We start from the raw sequence: 22,257 nt of genomic DNA, 5'->3' as shown, positions 1-22,257 counted from the left end.
TTTTAATTTACGATCGCAATTTTTTCGAGATATATCAGAGTAGAAAGGAAGTCACTCAATTTTTAGTCAATTCTTTTGCAAGTATCATCTTACATGAGATAATAGTTCGTTTGATTAATTTTTTGGTAACTATTTTTTTTAAATACTTTTTAAAAAGAATTAAAGTGTTTGGCCAAAATTTTCAGAAAAATAAAGTGTTTTTGTGTAGTAACAAACTATCTGAAACTGTTTTTTCAAAAGCTTAAAAAAAATTCTCCTAGAAACATTTTTTTAAAAGTTTGGCCAAATAAAAATTGTTGATTTTAAATTAATAAAACTAATTTTTAATTGATTAACCAAACACAAACTGTTACTTTTTAAAAATATTTTTTCAAAATCCTTATAATAAAAGTACTTTTTTTTTAAAAAAAATACTAGCAGATTTTGAAAGCTACACATGATCGATCTCCACATGCTAGTTGTTAGATGGAGTCACACACCCTGCAATCTTCAGTTTTGTGGGGAGATAGTGAATGAGTCAACTATGGGGGGTACTCTTTCCCATTCTAGAAGCCATATCAACAATAATAATGTCATAATTGAATATACTAATTAAAGAACTCAGCCGCGTGGCAACTGCCTTCAATAATGTACAGATTTCCCACCACTCCATGCCACACAAGTAAAATAATAGTAGTAATTTGAAAGCAATATGAGGGTGCATTTGAGAGTATATTAGCAGAATTAGGAACAGAAAAAATAGTCTTCTTTCTTTTTTCGGCTAAAGATCAACAATTTCTCGGAAAACCTTATTCACATTGAAGCTACTTATGTCGGTCGCGTTGTAAAAGATGGATTCAAAATTTTAAGTGAATGTCATGTACTCTTTTGTGATACATGCATGTGTTCATTGTATATAAACTTACTGTTGGATATTAAATGTGGGTTGTGGGTCACCCATGTGAATAAATCTAGCCCAGTTAAAAGAGATAACCACATAAGAAGTTACTGATGAGGAAGTTATTGCATGATAAAGAAATTCCCCATACTCTAAGGGGTCGTTTGGTAGGAGGGATAAGTTATCCCATATAGATGAGATTGGGTGGGATTAGATGGGATAACTAATCCCATCTTCTATAAAGATTACTAATCCCACCTTTTATCCCATATAGATGAGATTGGGTGGGATTAGATGGGATAACTAATCCCATCTTCTATAAGGATTACTAATCCCACCTTTTATCCCATATAGATGAGATTGGGTGGGATAACAAAGGAGTTATCCCACCAATCAAATATGGGATAATTTCAATCCCATGGAACTAATAATCCAATCCCATTCTATCCCTCCTACCAAACGACCCCTAGTGGTTAGAGGTTGCAAAACAATTTTTTCCCACGTAGTAACTTTTACTTTTTTCCTCTTCTCTTCTCTCCAAATAGAGGTAACCCAGTATTTTCTTTTTTACAAGAGAGAAAATTGAGTTCCTCAATACACACAAATTAAAAAGTGACATTTAGTTTGTGAAGAATACTCTGTTTTCAAGAGAGACAAAGTCGACTAGGGGCAATTTTTCGACACTGGTTCTTTGAAACTTCACGATTCTTGTTCTTGTTACGTTATCTAATAATGGCATCAGAGCATGTGTTTTCCTGGTTAATTTCTCTCTTTGAAGATAAGAAAACTCAAATTGAAGATGATTGAAATTGAATGGTTGTAAATCCCTGTTAAAGAAAACACTCCGTTTTTTTTTTTTTTTTTTCGTATTTAACTGTTCGTTGAATTCTTCGTTAGAGTTTTTTATTTTTATTTTTTTGTAAAAATGGTGGGCCTCTTTCACTGTTGAAGTTTGGCTTCTGAGTTCTGAACCTTTTTGGTATGAAGATTCAATAATGCAAAACTTGACTCTGAAAAAGGTAATGCTTTTTTTACGATAAAGTACTTTTATGTTTGCCAAACAGTGAGTACCTATGTTTGCTTTATGACAAGACTTGTGCTAAAGAAAGATGAATGGTGGGCTTTTAACAACCACAAAAATTATATAAATGTCCTTTTTCCATGTTTTGACCAAATGATTTATGATCTTTGACCATTGGTCCTTCAAAGTGTAAAGATTCTACTATGCTCATCTTTTGTGCAAAATAAGTACGTGGTACACTTTTTTTTAAGAACAATGGTACTATACCTTTGACAAATGTCCTTTTGTGTAGTTTGATTTTTAGTAGCTTTAGATGCTGCACATGTGGAATTCAATTTTTTTTTTTTTAAATAGAATGATAATGTATGTGTTACATCCAAAAGTTTGGCAACAGTACTTGAAATCTTACCCCAAAGAAATCTGCATTCTGTAATTTAGTTTCTGGAAATTACTTGTTAAAGATTACAATGTGTGGTATATATTTTCAGAATCTACTCATTACAAGCTTTCCGTTGATGTATCATGGATGTTAAACGGATTAAAAATGACTAAGTTATGAAGTGTTGAAGCTTTGTTAAGTAAATTGAAAACAAAATAGATTCCTTTTTTTAAACTCCTAATAGCCACACCATTACATTGGTATATGATCCTTAAATGTAATTTTGTCTTCTATGAGTAATGTGACATATGTTGTCATATTGAATGGTACGTCCATTCTTATTGTTTCATTTTTCCTATAAATCATTTGGGAAAGGCTAAGAGAGCAGATTTTCCATTGCAATTAATCAATTCTGATATATGTGGACTATTGGATGTGAGGGCAAGGTCTGATGCTTTGTATTTCATTACATTTACTTATGATTTCATGCGCTTCGGTTACGTCTATTTGATTTCTCACAAATCTGAAGCAATTGAATGCTTTATAAGATATATGAATGAAGTTGAGAATTAATTAAATAAAAGTATAAAGACTTTAAGAACCGATAGAGGCCGTGAGTATCTATCAAAACAGGTTGAAGAATTATGTAATGAAAAAGACATTGCCAGACATTTAACTATTCCATATACACCTCAAATGGTGTAGTAGAAAAGAGGAATAGAACATTATTGGACATGACAAGGTCAATGATGGTGCAGGCAAATTTACCTATCTCTTTCTGGGGGAGATGCATTATTGACTGCGGCTTACATATTGAATAAAGTGCTTTTTCAATCGATTACTTCCACTCCCTATGAGCTATGGACTGGTCATAAACCAAACCTAAATGATCTACGACCTTGGGGTTGTGCTATATATGTAAAAAATAGCTTTGGTAAGTTTGGAAAATTAAGTCCAAAAGGGAAAAAATGTATCTTTATAAGGTACTCTGAACTAGGAGTGTTTATCGGGCGGTTCGGTTGGATAATTGTGCTTAACGGTTCGGCTTATCAGATATCTCTTTTAAATATCTCAATCGGAACCAATAAGATATAGGTTATTTAGCGGTTAACGGTCGGTTAGCGGTCGGTTTATCGGTTAATTAATAAAGTATATGAGATTTTTTTTTCCTCTCTTTGCTCGGACTATTGCATCAATACAAAATTATCGAAACACAAAAGGCGCAATATTGATGGTGTATAGGTTGCAAACTCACATTTGACCCTATTTGCTTCACATCACAAGATTTAAATGGATGTATTACTCATGGTGGGTATTCTTGGGAAACATGATTTTAAATTATTGGAAATACGAATTAAATTTTCACTAAAGTGTCGTTATTAAATAAATCGGGATTAAGTATGATATTTTCATATAAAGCGTGTCAATGTCCATAAGAAAACTTATTTTTCTCAAACAACCACTAGTAATTCTATCTCGTTCTCATCTTCATATAGAAAAGGGAAGAAACATCCAAGGAAAGTAAAATGTTTTGAATGATTCTAGTTGGTAAGTTTAATAAGAAACAAACACCAGGAAATTAAGGAAAATGAGAAACTACTACGGGGAAGAAAAATGAATTTTAGGCTCAATTAGTATTTCTAATCTTTAGTACTTTATATACATAGGGATTTATTTATAATTTAGTTATTCTTAACGGTTAACGGCTAAACCGATAAGGAAAATGAGGAAACAACCCCCCGCACCATTAAGCCGTTAACTATAAAATTTTCTCCATCCGAATCCAATTACACGATGGAAGTAATAAACCAATAAACCTATTTTGCGGTTTGGGTTATCGGTTGCGGTTTGGTTTTGAAATAACACTTCAAAGGGTATTTGTTCATTGCTGAATTAGAAGATGGAAGTATAACTAAAATTGAATCACGAGATATAACTGAAATTGAATCATAAAGCACTTTCGACAAGCCAGATCTATTATTGGTATATCCACCTTTTTATAGGTAATTTAATTTCAATAAATTTCACATCAGACAAAATTGTAGATTAATAATTTTTTTCCTAATATTTAGGATATTAAAATTAACAAAAATTATGTTTATTAAATCTTTTTTTATTTGAGTTAGTTGGAAAATCTTGATATTTAGGTTTTAAAATTTATTGAATTTTACCTTATAAATTTTCAAATATTTATAATTTTGAGATAAACCAGATTTTTTTTAATTAAATCATTTATTTGACTAATTCTCAATCCAAAACTCACTAAACTTCATCCAATTTTCACTAAACATATGTGTGCAAAATTCAATAGACAAGCAATATTTTAGTTCGAAGCGGAGAATATATCTTACAACATATGATTACAGACTCACGAGAAATTAATCAAGAAAAAGGAAAGGGTAGAAATAAATCAGAAAACAGAGCAAATTTGGTTATAGTATGTGAAAGCGTTAAATTGATAAACTACAAGCTTGAGTACAATAAGGATTTACACTAGAGATAAATTACATATTCAACATTTTTTTTTTCCGTTTTGCATTTAGTTCAAAGCTCTTATATCTTAAAGAGGTTTTGCCGACAGTGAAAAAGAAGCATGATGACTTGTGAAATTGAAATGATAAATTATAGAACTAGAATTAGGAGCCCGTTTGGATTGGCTTATAAGCTGTCAAACCAGCTAATAAGTCATTTTTAACTTTTTTGAGTGTTTGGCAAAACAGAAAAGTGCTTAAAATAAGTAAAAAAACAAGAAGTTGGGGAACCCAACTTTTTTCTTTTTAGCTTAAAAGACATTTTGGTTTGATCAACTATTTTACTCTTTTATCACTTATATTTTCTTCTAATTCCAATTCTACTCTCACTACTAAAAAGAAGTGCTTAACAACACTTGTGTACCAAATTAATCAAAAACCTTTTCTGTGCTTCAACACTTTTATCCAAACACCTAAATGCTTATTTATAAAATAACTTTTAACATTTAAAAAGTACTTTAAGCACTCATGCTTAAAAGTCACTTTTTTAGCTAATGCAAACGGGCTCTAGGTTTAAGTTGAATATATTGAAAACGTAATTGAGGACTACGGACAAAAGAATTTTTCCCTAATATTTAGGAATTTGAAATCAACTCAAAATTTTACTTTGCAAATCTTTTTTTTATTTTTTTATTTTTTGGATTAGAAACTAGTAACGAATATTTAGGACTTTGATTTGAAAAGGTATTAGTAATTCTAGCACTACCAATTGTATTTAAATATGGAGCACTTTCAATTCCTTTCAGTTTTAGGAGTTCTTATTTAGACTTAGGAGTATTTTGTATTATTATAAATTTTTAGGTTTAGGAGTCATTGTATAAGACTTGGACACTTTGCTTTAAAAGACAGTGAGTGTTTCTTTGTGACCTTTAAATCACTTAAAATCTTAGTTATCAATTATTTCTTTATTTCGCATATGTAAAAAATCTGAATATGTAGGACTCTAAATCAATTAAAATGTCTTTATTTGAATATATAGAAAGTCTAAAGTTCACACTGGACAAAGTTGTCATTTAGTAATCTAATTACTTCTCTAAAATTTAGAGCTTTATTTTAACAAACGTGAAAAAAGCACCAAACTATCTAACATGATCAACCTTTATCAGTTTTAATAACTTGCAACGTTTTAAGTTCCTATTTTATAAGTTGGAACACATCGTATGGATTGTCTTGTATGCGTTTTTTGTATATTGACACGACGCACACGTGCAATGCACGGACACTACAGTTCAAATAAAAAATATTAAAATTAAAATTGTAGTCGATTTTAAAGTTCTAAGTATTAGAAAAATAATTAACTGTCCAATAAAACTGTATTTTCATTGAGCTCAATTTACATAACACAGTGAGTCATTTTAAAATTTATTGGATAAATGGAGGAGTTAATTGAAATAGGATGATAGTTTACTCATCCTGCGAAATTAAGACTAAGACATGCAAATCAACATAAAACAATAATAAACAATTTTTTTGGTTTGTTTCAGTGTTCTTGAATAATGGCGACTTTCTTATCATTCGGTCAAATTAAACAGTCATTTTATAATATTTAGGTACAAAATTGTTCAATTAATTGATATACAATGAGTAACAGATTACTTTTCTGAGGTAATATTTCTTCCTTTATTGAAGTAGTTGAATAGGATTACCATTCATCATTTTCAAGAATTTATACCCTGTTTTTAATTTTATTCATATCTACATTTCATGGATAAAATCATAATTATAATTACTAAGTTATTTTTGGCGAAACTAAAATTTAGGATTTTAGATGAGTTAAGGGCTATTAAGCCTAATTTCAGACCTAAATTTCTAAAGCAGAAATTGTGAGGTATCGATTTCTTCCTTTCTCAAGTTAGCTAAATAGGATCGACAATCATCTTTTGTCATAATTTCACTTTTTTTTTCTTTAACTTTTATTGTATAACTTTAAATAAATTAAAACAGTATTTGAAATGAAATTTGTTAGCTACAAGCAATTTACCAATGGATTAACGACGAAGTTCATAGGTAAGTTTAATTTTTTTTTTCTATTTTATTTGTTGTCAAATGAGGTACGCTCTTTGGTCACGCGCAAAGTGCGTACGCTGAACTAGTTAAACGAATAACGCTTAACACATTGCGAGCCCTTTAAACTTATGAGAATATATTTTTTAGACACTCGAACTAAGTTATGTTCTAATTAAACACCTCAATTCTTAATAAAGTTTTCCAATTAGATATTTTCAATTCAATTAAAAAATTGTGTGTTTTCATTCGTCTCTTAAATAGTTAACTATATAAAATATATCATCTCCATTGATTATACGCATCAACCTCAAATAGGAAATGTATGGAGCTTTACGGTTATTGAGGCATTTGCTCCCCAATGTGGGACTACCCAGCACGAATCGAGATTTAGTCGGGCCTCAATACGGGTACGGGACACCGCATGGGAAATCAAAAAAAAAAAAAAAAAAGGACATAACATATTTTATATTGTTAACTTAACTATCTAATAAATGACTGAAAACACACGCAATCTTTTAATTGAATCGAAAGTGTTTAATTGGAACATTTTATTAGGAGTTGAGGTGTTTCAATTGGAACATGGCTTATTCAAGTGTCTAAATTGAATATCTTGACAAGTTTAAAGAGTTACTCATGTATTAAGCCAACAAATAATACTATTCCATAAATTTAAAATAAAAAATTCTTCTATTTTATTTTCAAATGTATTACATAGGAAAAAAACGTTAAGTGATTTGATAAAAATACCTTAACGTATTGAAAAATGTTTAAACATGTTCTTTTTGCACTTATTGGATCTCAATTGCTCTTGATGTGAATTTACGGGTTAGAAATATCCTCCTCCCACCTATTTAGTTAAAGTCCCACATACATCATCTCATAATTTCGTTAAAAGAAGTGTAATTTTAATCGTAAAGAGTAATTGAGGCCCAATAGCTGAAAACATGGCATTGAAGATAATTGAAGTCCATCAGAAAGAGAGCAAATTTAAGCCATTTCAATGCGAACGCCTTTTTTTTACCCTTTTCCGTATTTAATATTCCAATCCAACTTGCACGTTTTCACCTTAACGCTTTTAATTCCAATCTTTAAGTGTTTCACGATTTGATTAGATTGAAACGAATCTTATTGAGACTTTGGAAGAAGAAACTTTAGAAAGCCAAACTTGTAAAAGCAAATTGATTCAATTAAGTTTCAGTGATCATCAATCAAGATGAAATAAGCATGACGTGACCGCAATTTTAATTATATACCACTTTCATGTATAATTACCTCAACCAAATACCTAAAAAACTACATAAAGCAAGAACTATGTGATTAATGATTGGTAACAGGCTGACAACAAATGATTAAAAAGATTTACTTATCATAAATAAAAACGGTAATTGTTACGTGAATTACATATTTTATATCTAATAAAAAATTGGGGGCCTTGAATTTTTCGGGCCTAAAGCAAGAGCTTCATTGTTTCTATCCCATCCATAGTTTCAGCACTCTATCTTTACCACCAGATGCTACTTTTTCACCGTCTGGACTCCAGTCAACCGCAAAAACCTACCAAGTTCATATAGACAAAGTTATCTAACAGTTCTGTAGAACGAAACGCTGAACGGAAATGCCTATAGCGGAAGCTTTACCTCATCAGCATGGCCGGGAAGGTCTTGCTTCAACTTTTTTGTTCGGATATCCCAAACCTAAATAGAAAACACATATATAGTTTCTTATCGACTTGCATTTAAAAGGACAAGAACCAAGAGAAATGCAAACCCACACCTTCAAGGTTGAGTCTTTGCTCCCACTCAATAGTAGTCTACTGTCGGCTGACCAGCTGTGCAAAACATGAGGACAGTAACTAACGGTTGACTGTAAAAATGATGGAACATTTGAGTTTTACGGCAAATTCTAACCTTATCTGATATACAGGTCCAACATGGCCTCGGAATGCAGTGACAAATTTTCCTGTGATACCATTCCATAATTTGACTGACTTATCAAATGAGGCACTTGCTATCCATTGACCATCCGGAGAAAAATAAACGTGATTAACCAGCTGCAAAAATTGGAATTCATGGCTCGATGATTAGAACAAAAAAGGCTATGTTCACTGTCAAAGCACATATAAACACAGAGAAACCCATCCTTCACAACACAGAAAGATTGTCAACCTGTTGATGACCTGTCATGCGAGTTTTAGGGTGCTTGCTGACAGCAGGCTCCCATAGAAACATGGTGAAATCATCTGATCCTGAGACTAATCTCTCAGGGGCATTGCCTCTCATTTTGTTGTACCTTTCAAGTGCTACCTGGCGATGAAACAAGAGCAACACAAGTACTGTGAGGACGGAAGAAATTACAATTTTTAAGCAACTAAATAGCATAAAATATTTTCTTTCTCTTTGCCTCTAGTTGATGTATACTGTTGCCCCTCCTGCTAAATGAGAATATGAGATGCTTCGAGAGCCACGGGATAAAGGAGTGGATAATCTCAGTAGTTGGAGATTAATGGAAAGCAGATGATAGAAGAACATTAAGTCTCAGAATAGCCCAGCCCTCAAACTAATTTTAGCTTTAGTTGCGAACTCTGCACACCCAATTCAGTGATAGACACCCGATTTTGTTAACTTCTGTTAAGATTCCACGAGTCAAAACAGCAATATCTTCTTCGCTGTAAGGTAGAGAGGCCCCAGCATTTGTATCTACTATTTAGCTTAATTTTGTGTTGATCATCAACAAAACTAAAAAGAAAAGGTTGATACTTTTTTCCAGCTGACATCTTTATTAAAGATCTTTTCAATCACTTACCTTTTCGGCAAATGTAAAAGGTACAACTGAAGGATGCAAAACAATCTTGTACAAGTTGCTTAATTGAGAGAAAATCTCATCCCCCGCAAATGTTTCAAGTACTAAGCTGACACTCTTTCAAAAAGGATGCAGACAATACTGTACAAGCTGCTTAATTTCAAAAGTATACAGGCTGCTGCTGCTCTAAAATATTACTATGTTCAATATTTGGTCAACTCTTTTTGAGAATGAATATTTAGTCAACTCTAGTCTTGAAAGAAATCCGAACAATAGTTGCTTGTTATCTGAGGTTAATTTTTTTTATAGGAATGAAATGGGTTCAAATGGGGCAAAATGGATAGCGAAGATCATATAGCCGATGCCAACGCACTTGGAATTGAGGCATAGTTATTCACCAATGACGTACTGCAGCAGATAATCACACTGAGGAGGTAACTGAACTAGCCTAATGGATCATGGATGTGATGAGCTCAGCCTGTATACTTTAAAACATCAAACCTCCTAGTGACTTCTCACCCTCACCATAATTCTCGAGTTACTCCATTATACAAAAACATTCACACTTCCACAGCAGAGTAAGCAGAGTATCTCCATAAGGATGTATTGAGGGGAAGTCTTAATCTAATCCAACTAAAGTTGATAAAAAGTGAATCCTTGCAATAATTTAAAAAGTGCAAATTAAAAGCTTTGGGACTAGGAATACCAAAACATTACCTTTTTCATTTCCTTAGGAGATGCAAAATGTTTACTGTTGTGATCAAAAGCTCCACTTCGAAGCACATATTCAGTGCTCAAAGCTAGAGAATTTACCCAATGTCCATGACCCTGCTTAGCATAAAAGATTAGGAGCATAAATAAGAAATTACTCATAATTTCCAGGACATCTTACTCCATTTGGCTCACAAAACAATAGCCAATAAATCTACAGAAGGATTCTTTTTCATGGATGCAAATGTTTTTTTAGACAAGGTAAATAATTTAATTAATAAAACAAATACTATTGTTCAAAATAGAAAATCACAGAAATCCAATTTTAACGTGTGAAAAGATCAAAAGCCATATCTTTTAAGAGACATACCAAGATCAAAATGTATCAGAGCTCCTAACATCCTAAAGGTGCAGATTCAATCCTCACCCTCATCTTGGTCCATTACGTTTCTATTAGTTTTCAGAGGTTTGGGGGAGGGGGAGGGGGTGGGGGTGGATTGATTCATACGGGATCTCAAGGAAATATAAAAAGGCCACCAAGCTCATATCAACCTCACTGAGTACAGGTGATTAATAGTAATACAAGTCACAGTCATGCAGTTGAGAAGTCCCACAATAATCAAAAGTTATAGACTTCACCTTCAATTCACGTATTAGCTTCCCCTGCGCGGTTTCCCATACCTTGATTGTACAGTCCTGAGATCTGGAATATGAACTAACAATTGTTACTAACACCATATCGAAGATTCATAAACTAAGAATTGAGTTCAACCGCTTGTTCTCTCTCTCTCTTTCTGTACACACCTCCCTCCCACACACAAAAAGTAGAGGACTGTGCACCAAATCCAATCACAGTAAGTTGATGCCTCCATAGAGATCAATATACTACATAAATGACAACAATCTGCAAAGTGAAATGCTATAAGGAAATATACCCAGTGTATATAACTCCATCTCCACCCCATTTTACACAGGTTATTGCAAGTGTATGACCAGTGAGGACAATGAGACACTTCCTTGTGGTAACATCCCATATCCGCGCATCGCCATCTTTACTTGCACTTACAAAGCGGCGACATGGAGCACTGAGATGTACAGGTTCCCAAGAAATACCAGTTATCCATTTCTTGTGGCCCTGCAACATGGTAAGCTGAGATCAGACTCTTCAAAGAATTTCTTTTGAACAGATCACAAAGCAGTACGACAAGTTAAAGTGAGCCTGTTACTTTGGCCATCAGGCACAATTATTTCGACAAAACCAACATACGGAAGACGTGCATGTCACACAAAAAGCTACGACGTAACTCAAGAAAAGGCAGAATAGAGGGCCCATGAGTAGTTTCTTAATTCAATTACATTTAAGGCCTCGTTACTTGAATATCGTCATAGGCATATATGTAGGTAATAAGAAATAAGAATAGAAGATAATATCAAAATTAAAAAGGAAACATGAAAAGTTTGAACTCAGCCACTTGAGCACCATTCAGCAACCATCTGAATTTGACATTGCAGACACAAGTCTTAAAGACAACTAAGGAAATCAATGGTTAATCAAATTATGCATATATATCCTATGACATCTACTTTGTGTGCTTCAGTTAAAGATTCACCTAAACTCCAAATTTTAGATACCAACAAACATAAGCACATTAGCCAATAATACCACCTATAATGGGCAATAATGCTCAATTCATGATAACTCTCAAGTTCACACTCTTGAGTCATGAGCTTGGAGACTTTCGAACATCTTTCAAGAGCTCGAGGAACCTCAAGAGATCCATCCAAGAGGATTTGAAGACGCACAACATGCTTAAATAGTTACCTACAAGGAGCAAACCAACTTAGAATATTTAGTTAACCCATTTACCTTATTCTAAGTTGTAGCATAAGGGTATTGTTGGTAATTACTATAGTCATATGTAACCCTTAGTATAAATAGTTGCCATAAGGGTTTTAGTTCATTAGTTATGTTTGAATTTGAATGATTGCACCTTGTGAGTGTACAGGGAAGAACCCTTGTATCTCTCCATTGGACCTCTCTTAGATTCTCCTAGGTAAGGATTTCCATGTATGAGTTCAATTCTCTTCTCCCATGGATTAAATCTAGTAATTGAATGTTAATTTCAACTATTAGATTATCCTTTCTTTCTTCAATCTATCCCTATTCCTATCTCTTCTCCCTAATTTTCTATCTAGTTCTTGTATGTTCATTGAATTCATTACTTCCTTGAATTTGGTTGTTATCACTTCATACAAGTTATACAATATTCAACCCAACTAGTAAGTGGGTCTCCTTAGCACAAAAAAAGAAGAAGAATAGACAGCCCTTCTACAGATACATTGTTTGTACAGACAAGTAACAAAACGTTAATAACACTGTAGAGCTCACTGCTAGTAGATTATCTGTAATCTATCTTCATCTGGAAAAAAGAAGATTATGAGGATTTATTGTAACTAAGACACAATAGAGAGCAGTTAACAAAGAAAATGCTGATTTAGCAAGGATCCTAACCCATAAAAGCCCAGCAGGCAAAAACACATCAAAATCCATAGTTCTACAATCTCAACAACTATACGAAAACACGCCTGAGATGACTTACAGTAAGCGGATTCCCTAAAGGCTTCCCAGTCTGAAGGTCCCAACAGATAAGTTCTCCGGCCTTACTTCCACTAACAAGATGCTTTCCATCTGGTGACCATGCAACAGAAAGAACCCAATTTCTGTGACCTGGAACAAAGAGGATATATATAGTCACTAATTTATTCATAGACATTATTAAACAGATAAAGGGAAATATTGGTAAGACCATGATTCGGCTACTTTGGCAATGGGAACAAGCAACATTGAAAGAATTATTTAAACTATTAATAAGTGAAGCTTTGTGTACGAAGAAGGGTATTCACGTAAATACGAATTGGATTAGGAGCAAATGGTAAGACGCTTGTATTCATCTTGTAAACACAGTCCGTTCGTTTCATTCTAGAATTTTCTTTCTTTCGCTTCTCTTTCATCACTCTCTCTCTCTCTCTCTCACCATTTTTGCTTCAGTTCTCTCTCGGAGATTGCTGGTTTTGGATATTTGTTCTGATAGATTTTGGTCCTAATTCGGTATTCTTTGAAGTCTGCTTCGTTGTTTCTTCTATCAATTGGCGATTGATGTTGCAAGGTGGAGGAACATATACTTGATTTATCTTCAACGTATTTCTTTATCGGATTTTGACATGCATGTCGTTATTGTTGACTCAACTCCGACCATCCAAGTAGTTAAGTACCCCCTTTTCATCTTTGGTCCTTTCAATGCATTCAAGATGGTTTTCGAACAAAGTGATTTAAGGTTTGAACTTCTTTGTGAATGGGGTTAAACAATAATTGGGTCATGCTTTCGCTTTCATTTCCTTTTTCGGTTCCTTCACAATCGCCCATGCGTCCTTCATCGTCTCATCCTCTTGACCATTCACCTTGATTGTGTATCCATGTACAATTCGTTTCATCTTGATTCTTAAATATTCTTCGCCATTAGTTGTTAAGCATGTAATATCACCCAAAATTTTGCACTAATGCTCTTTGATGTCAAGATTCCAAACACAAATCAAGTGGAACCAAAAACAAATGAACGCTATTTTAGAAGAATTAGAAGTAGAAAGGAAAAAAATAAAATCGAAATGACCTTCTCACAATCCTTCAGATGGTTTAGAAGAATTACAAGATGGTTTGTGTGCGGAAGAAGAATAGAATAAGCAGAGCTTTATAGAAAAATTAATGACCTTCTCACAATCCAATGTTCAGACCACTTCAGAGACTTTTTTTTTGGTAAAGCCAGACCACTTCAGAGACTTAACATACAATATCATCTGACTAGATGCATGATAAATGAGCAGTGTCTAAACTAGGATTCAAACCAGAATACTTCAAGACCTTTATCACTCAGTTGCTATGTATATGAGATGACAAGTCAAAAGCTGAGACTGCTATAAAACCAGGATTCAAACCTTGACATGTAAACAATGGCGTCTGGGTATTTAGATCCCACAAACGAACTGTCGTGTCACCAGATCCACTCGCCAACTGTCGTCCATCAGGACTGAAGGAAACTGAAAGTACAGCTTCAGTGTGACCTGCAAGCACAAAACTCACAATGAATAAAGCAAATGGGGAAGGTCCCAGTGTGAGATGAGCAGCTGTCAAGTATAAAGAAAAAGAAAAATTGAATATAACACTAGGCAAAAATATACAAAATACAGCTAATGACAAGCCGAGAAAGGTCACTCAGTCAGTCCATAAACAGAAGCGCATATGAAGTTTTTTCAGTACTTCCATGTTGGGATTAGTTACTAGTTCGAATTTGATACAAATTTATATTTTTTGGGATGGAAGGGCAGAGGCCTTTGGTAAGCGCATATGAATTGGTTGTGGATCATCGACAAACAAGACTAAATAAGTTATTACAGGAACCAAATGCCTCTCAGTCTCAGGTGGACTGTAGAACACACCAAGCATAGAAGTTCATGTTCATGCAAGGGGGTTTTCACCATCACTCAGAAACATATTAAAACTCCTCAAAAACATATTAAAACTCCAATATTTTTGGAAACCAAACCCCACCCACTTCTTTTTTAATCTTCAAAACCTTTTTTCCAAGAAAAGTATATTCAAATTTGGGAAGAAATGAAAAAATGATCTCCTCTAGGAATCATTCTGCACTTGTGAGCCCACAGATCTAAACCGTAGCTCAAGCAGACCTAATTTTGTCACATTGAAGATAGTGCAATTATTCACTCAAAGCTTAATTCTACCAGTCAAACACTTTAAGGAATTATCACATTGAATAAACCGAAAATTGCCAATATACAGAAGCACACCAATATATCTTCCCTCTAACAGGACATAAATTGTAAAAAGTTGTTAGAATGAGAAAGAAGACAAGTGACGGTAAAAACAGTCACACCTCCATCAGAAATGAGGCTTGAATCCAATGTCATCAACACTTACCTTCCACGCAAATAACATACATTATGGACGTCCTCACTGGTAGTCAGAACGATATGGCAACTTGTTTTCTATCTTTTTCTATGTCTGGTTTGGCTTAAAAGGTGAAGGGGTAGGAGGAAAAAGGTAAAAGAGGAGGACTTTTATCTTTCTCATTATTGGGGTAAAAGGAGGAGAATTATGGATTTCCTCTTGTTTGATAAGGAAATACATGAAGATGTGAGATAAAGTGGAGGTTAAGGATCTCAACCATAGCAACCTTTCGTAAGCACTTCTTTTTGTTTCCCTACTATCTATACCAACAACTAATAAATAAATCCTTATCACTCCATCCAGGGTGGTCAAATTTAAACGCTCTTTAACTTCGTTCTTCCAGTTCCCTTCTTGGAATCAAACACAGTGTTAATTTTTAAATTAGTAACTACTCAAAGTAATCAGCCCGTGCTGCAGATCCACCTAACTAACCCACAATATAAGTTCTTTTTTTTGCAGTATCAATTTACCAGAGAAAAAAAAATCACAAGGAGAAGCTGTTCAGTACAATAATGACAAGATAAGTGGAATAATCTTGTACCAGCAATTGTGGCCGAACAACGAGTGACAGGGCGGATTCGGAACACTGCTTGTGGTTGATAAACTATTGTCAAGACTTTCTCCACAGACACTGCAATGGATTCACCAAAGTATCCCCATAAATAATTAGCAAAATAAACAATTTCGTTAGTCACGAATAAGCTCCATAACATTACACTTCTCCTATACAACTTACCTTTGTTTTTCTCTAAGTATGATCCAAGCTGCACCACCAACTCTTCGTCTGAGATATAAAATGCATAAGGCAACCTCTCCTCCTGACAAATTCCAAACATAATTACAAGTCAGCTTGAAACTTGACGCTCTATAAATGGTCATTAATACCACGATTCCTCGTATTCAGCACTAGCTCCTTCATTACATTAACTCGTGCAGATAATTTTTTGGAATATCCTTATTTATTACTCCCTCCGTCCATTTTTACTTGTCCATATTGACTTGGCACACCACACACCCCTTAAGGAGTAATTTACTATATCACCCTTTGGATATAATAAATTCAATGTTTTGGGAAATGATTATAGTTAATAGTAAGGGTAAATAAGGAACTTGATGATAAATTCTGTCTTGGTTTGCTAAACTGGACAATTAAAAGACATGTATTTTTAGTACGGTGGACAATTAAAAATGGACATAGGGAGTAATCATTTTTTTATTTGAACTATGAAAGGAGGCTAGATTAGTCAGCTATATAACTCAATCAGCAAAGGTTCGAGCAGGATGGCGGTTAGTCTTTGGGGTGGGCGGCGGGAATAGCTCTTCTAGCATCAGCATGGATTGACAAGAGACTGGGAGTAGTCGTCATCTTTTTCCATTATAGTCATCCAGCAAGAAAGGGAAAGACAACTTAGCGAAGTGGAATAGGAAAGAGAGCGTCGAGCACAGCTTTCGTGGTCATTGATCGACCATAGGGCCTACTCTATCCTTACCGAATTCATTCTATTGAAGGGTAACTTAAAAGCTCCTTCTCATCTTTAAAGACCTGACTTTTCACAAATCCTGTGCAAGAAGTAAACTAGGTGTACATAACTGTAGTTTTCTTTTTCCTAATTACAGAATGCTAAAAGAAAGTTATCATTATCAAATAGTGTAAACTGTTTTGTAACTTCCATAGTCTTAATTTCAATCCAAATATCAACTAAAAGGTTCTGTCTTGAACTATGAAAGGAGGCTAGATAAAAGACTTTTGTGCAAGAAGAAAACTTGATGTACATAACTGACACTACAAGTTCTCTTTCCTTATAATAGAATGCTAAATGAGATAATATATCCCTATCAGTATTCTCAACTTCCATTTCAATGGAACTAACTTGAAAATAACTAAAACGCTTACATTGGTAAGAAGTTTATTAACGACTTGATTAAGCTCCTTTGGACCAGCGTTTTCAGGTAGATAAAGAGCAGCACCCAATTGATTGCCTTCAGGGTCAGCCAACTGACATATTACACTGTTTGTTGCTTCTCTTGCCGCCACTTCCACTTCCATCGTTTCTGCCATTAATTTTCTGGCTTAACACTGCTTTTCAGTTTTGACTCTCAAAGACAGGTTTTAGTAGGGTTTAAAAATTGCGTCACTATTGAAAATTATCAAAACTGACCAAACACACCTTAAGCTTTGTGAAATGTTCACTTGGATCCTTAAGATTTTTCAAGTCTCACCCATTTAGCCGGTCAGCCGGAATAATTACATTCTCTAGTCAAATATATACACGGTTATGTATCAAAATCGTATGTTTTATGTATATTATACATTAATATACAATAAAAATTTATATTTGGTGGGCGACTAGTTATATCAATTTCTCATTATAATCTAACGTTCTATATGTGATAGATAACATTACGATTTTGATATGAATTTTATATGGTGTTAGCTAATACTAATAACTAAACAGGGATAAATGAAATCTTAAATTTAATATCCTAATCCCCGTGGAGTATAGGCGATTATACGAGATTATACTGACTAGTACATATGATTCGATTAAGGTCTGAATAATCAGGAATCCTGTCGTCTTTTTTACCGTAAAAACCCGAACTAAATAATTTTACGCCTCGCCCGATCATTGGTTACCGAGAGGTTAGAAGTATATCTTCGCTTTCCAAAAAGAGAATGCGCATTCATTTGATCCCGATCTTGTGGATCGAAAGGTAGACTAGATTTGGACTCGCACGACCCTCCTGATAATATCCATAAATGACTTGTTTTTGGTAATAGATGAACATTACTATATGTAAATTCGGGTGCATGATAGACATCGGTACTCCGGCATTTCTCCGTCTCAATCGAATAAATATGTTTTCAAACCTTCTTTAAAATTCAAAGTGGATATTCCTGCGCAAATCTCAGCAATTACTTGTTCTGATTCTACGTATTGATCGTTTTGAACTAAAAGCAAACTTTTGGGTGGAATATTCACATTATGTAGAATATCTTCACTCTCAATACTTATATACAAGTCTATAGAACATAGAAAGGCGGGATGCCCATAGCGTGTACGTGTCGGATGAACCAAATCCTTGTTGAATTTTATTTTTTCATTAGATAGGGCTCGCACATGTTCTGCAGTAACCCCTGTTAATACTCCTCCGGTGTGAAATGTTCTTAATGTTAATTGAGTACTCGGTTCTCCAATCGATTGACCTGCAATAATACTTACAGCTTCCCCCAATTCAACCAGGTCGCCATGAGTAGGACTCCAGCCATAACATAATCGACAAATCCAAGATGTACTCCTACAAGTAAAGGGAGTTCGAATAGAGATTAGTTGTGCCCGAAAAGTTATAAATCGATTTACAAGTCCAATGCCAATGTCTTGATTTTGGGTGGCAATACATCGCAGACCCATGTATATATCATCTGCTACTACACGACCAATTAATGTTTGGCTAAAAATCCTTTTACGCATCATCCCATTCCGAGGACTCACGGAATACCCGGCGGTGCCACAATCCGTTCGACGTACAACAATGTGTTGAACTACTTCAACAAGTACGCGAGTGAGATATCCGGCGTTTGATGTTCGTACAACAGTATCCACGACTCTTTTACGGGCTCCGTAGCAAGAAATGATGTATCATGTTAAAGAGAGTCCTTCGCGCAATCATTTGTCCTTGAGGATCCGACATTAATCCTCTCATACCTACTAATTAATGTACCTGAGATGCATTTCCTCTAGCTCCCGAGAAAGACAATATATGAACTGGAATAAAAGGGTGAGTCATCCTAAAATTAGGATTCATTTCTTGTCGCAAATATTCACTTGTAGCATACCATATTTCAATGGATTGACGTAATTTTTCTACCGCGTGTACATTCCCATAATGATGGTGTTTTTCCAAAATCAAACTTTGTTGTTCGACATCTTGAACTAGCCATCCCTTAGAAGGTATTGTTAAAAGATCATCAATTCCTAATGAAATGGATGTAGCGAAGAGCTTGTTGGAACCCCAGAGTTTTTACTTGATCCAGGATATGTGATGTATATGCCATTCGAAGTGCTCTATTAATCTACTAATAAATCGTTTCATGGCAGTTCTGTCTATCGCTTTATTGTGAAAGACCAGATTGGCCCGTTCTGGCATAAGTACCTCCATATTCCGCTGAGTAGGATTCGACAATGGGTTTGAGTCAGTGATTTTAAAACTTCCTTTTATCGATATTGATTCGCATATAAATTCCAGAACTATGGACCTAGCTGAACTGGAGAACCCCGAAGTCCCACGGGTATCATAGAATTATGTTAGGTACCATATGAATAGGCCCGAGAAAACCCCTATATAGCTTCTTCGATTTCTCGATAAAGAGCAATATGACCAACAGTGGTTTGAATGTATATAAAAAGGATTTATTTTTTTAGACTTCTTACTATTAGATAGTGTCCATAAATCTCATAAAAAGTACCTAAAGATTCATAGTGAACTTTGATGGGAGTTTCTCTTGAAGCAATAACGCGTTGATCTAGTCACCACCGGAGCCACAAAGGACTATCTAAATTGAGTCGCTTCTGCCGATAAGCCCCAATTGCATCATAGGAATTCAAAAAAAAAGGTTCTTTTGCATACTTATAGTAACTATTGTCACTTTTTTTTTTTATTTTGATAGTTTCTGCGATTACATGGATTATACCTATTTACACAAATACCTAGATGATTTCCGCTCGTTAATACATAGAGTCCAATAAGAATATCTTGCTTTGGTACGAAAATGGGATCCCCAATAGCCGGAGACAAAAGATTCATATGAGAAAACATAAGTAAACGGGCCTCTACATGAGCCTCCAAGGATAAAGGTACATAATAGCCATTTGATCTCCATCAAAATCGGCATTGAATCCCTTGCAAACTAATGGATGTAAACAAATAGCGCGCCCCTCCACTAAAACGGGTTGGAATTCCTGTATGCCTAATCTATGCGAGGGGTGCTCTATTCAAGAATACGGATGTCCCTGCATAACTTCTTGAAGGATTTCCCATACAATCGGCTCTTTTTCTAGAATTTTACTCTTAGCAACTCCTATGTTCGAAGCAAGATGTTGTCTAATTAGACTACGAATTACAAATTTCTGGAAAAGTTCTATTACTCAGTCCCCTGACATTGAAACTTCATAAACCAAGGTCAGACTTTTTAATGATCTTGCTTTACTTTTTACACTAGTGTTTGAGTCTCTTCAAATTGTTAATGGTCCATTGGAAGGGAAATAAAAGAATGTTACATGAGCGGGTTATCTCTCCTGTGTGGTTTGCGAGCTATTGCACAGGAGCTAGGTTTACCCTGTGCGCACGCGAAGGGTAGCGGCTGCGGGTTCCCATGTCATCAAAAAAAAATTATTACATGAACTATATGGCCAGAGTTTTAGAAATGAATTCAATGAAATCATAAGATTGTTACATCAACTATAGGGCCATATTTTTGCAATTGAACCAGAAAACTTAAAGGCTCTTTCTTAGATAATAAATAGGCACCAAATGTAGATAAGAAGAATCGGTCATGTATCCGGCAATTAGTTCTTCTACTAAAAACAGAAACTGAGAACAAAAGTGTAGCTTGAATCTAATATCTGCCATCACATTGATAGCAGATGCAAAAAGAAAAATACCTTATTAATTTAATACCGATACAATTGCAAAATGTCAAATTTACTAGGTATAAAAATGGAGGCACCACCATTCTCAAGAAAAAGATGATTGCTGAAACAACGAAAGAAAATCGACATTCGTTATTCTTGTAGAGTAATTGGTTTTGAAATAACCTAACCTCAAACCACATTAAAGGTTTAGTATATGTATGTCACAAATAAAACAAAAAGATAGAATCAATTTATTTATTTATGATCCTGGATTAAAACTAGTTTTTTTAAACTAATTTCAGTTCTTCATCTATTAAAATTGAAGAACCAAGACTACCACCAACAAACTCTGATTGAACATATACTAAAGAGGGTGCAACAGAAATAATCCACCGCCATATATACAATTTTCGAGCAAAAGAGAAGGGAAGTGCAAACAAATATAGAACTTTAAATAGGGAAAATTAGTAATTAATTTTATAGGCAGATTGATATAGGAGGAAAGGGGAATTGAAAGCAAGTGGGTTTAAATGGTTACCAGGGCACCAAATAAGGTTGGTAGAAGGGTCTATATTAGCCAGGAAGAGGATGAAATTTGCTTCGTATACTTATAGTAACTATTGTCACTTCTTTTTTGATTTTGATAGTTTTTTCGATTACATGGATTATATCTGTTTGCACAAATACCTCGACGAGTGCCGCTCGTTAATACATAGAGTCCAATCAGCATATCTTGAGTCGGTACAGAAATGGGATCTCCAATAGCTGGAGATAAGAGATTCATATGAGAAAACATAAGTAAACGAGCCTCTGCTTGAGCTTCTAAAGATAAAGGCACATGAACAGCCATTTGATCCCCATCAAAGTCTGCATTGAACCCCTTACAAACTAATGGATGTAAACAAATAGCGCACCCCTCCACGAAACGGGCCGGAATGCCCTCGTATGCCTAATCTATGCAGTGGGTGCTCTATTCAAAGAACACAGATGTCGCCGCATAACTTCTTGAAGGATTTCCCATACAATCGCTCTTTTTCTCGAATTTTACTCTTAGCAACTCCTATGTTCGAAGCAAGATGTTGTCTAATTAGCCACGAATTACAAATGTCCGGAAAAGTTATTGGCCGTTTCACGAGGCAATCCACATCGAAGTAATGAAAGTGAAGGACCCACGACAATGACGAACATCCCGAATAATCGACTGCTCGTTTGCAAGCAGTCTCACGAAATCTTCCCTCTTTGCCTTCAATTACATCGAAAATGACTTGTAAACTTTATTATG

At 34.6% G+C, this 22,257-nt stretch overlaps 1 protein-coding gene across 1 annotated transcript; it reads right to left on the bottom strand.

The window, feature by feature from the left end:
* Positions 1-8,161: 8,161 nt before the first annotated feature.
* On the bottom strand, positions 8,162-17,497 carry LOC132047851 (notchless protein homolog). Its single transcript, XM_059438832.1, has 13 exons — positions 17,240-17,497; positions 16,082-16,163; positions 15,887-15,976; positions 14,316-14,441; positions 12,926-13,053; positions 11,261-11,460; positions 10,965-11,028; positions 10,332-10,442; positions 8,981-9,118; positions 8,723-8,865; positions 8,589-8,643; positions 8,453-8,509; positions 8,162-8,369 (listed from the first exon to the last, which is right to left on the bottom strand). Exons 1-13 carry the CDS (start codon positions 17,402-17,404, stop codon positions 8,286-8,288), a joined length of 1,443 nt encoding a protein of 480 aa, XP_059294815.1. The 5' UTR covers positions 17,405-17,497; the 3' UTR covers positions 8,162-8,285.
* Between the last annotated feature and the right edge of the window lie 4,760 nt (positions 17,498-22,257).

The sequence above is a fragment of the Lycium ferocissimum genome, chromosome 1 (assembly GCF_029784015.1).
Source record: "Lycium ferocissimum isolate CSIRO_LF1 chromosome 1, AGI_CSIRO_Lferr_CH_V1, whole genome shotgun sequence".
Taxonomy (NCBI): Eukaryota; Viridiplantae; Streptophyta; class Magnoliopsida; order Solanales; family Solanaceae; genus Lycium; species Lycium ferocissimum.
This window is presented reverse-complemented; position numbering and strand designations above follow the sequence as displayed.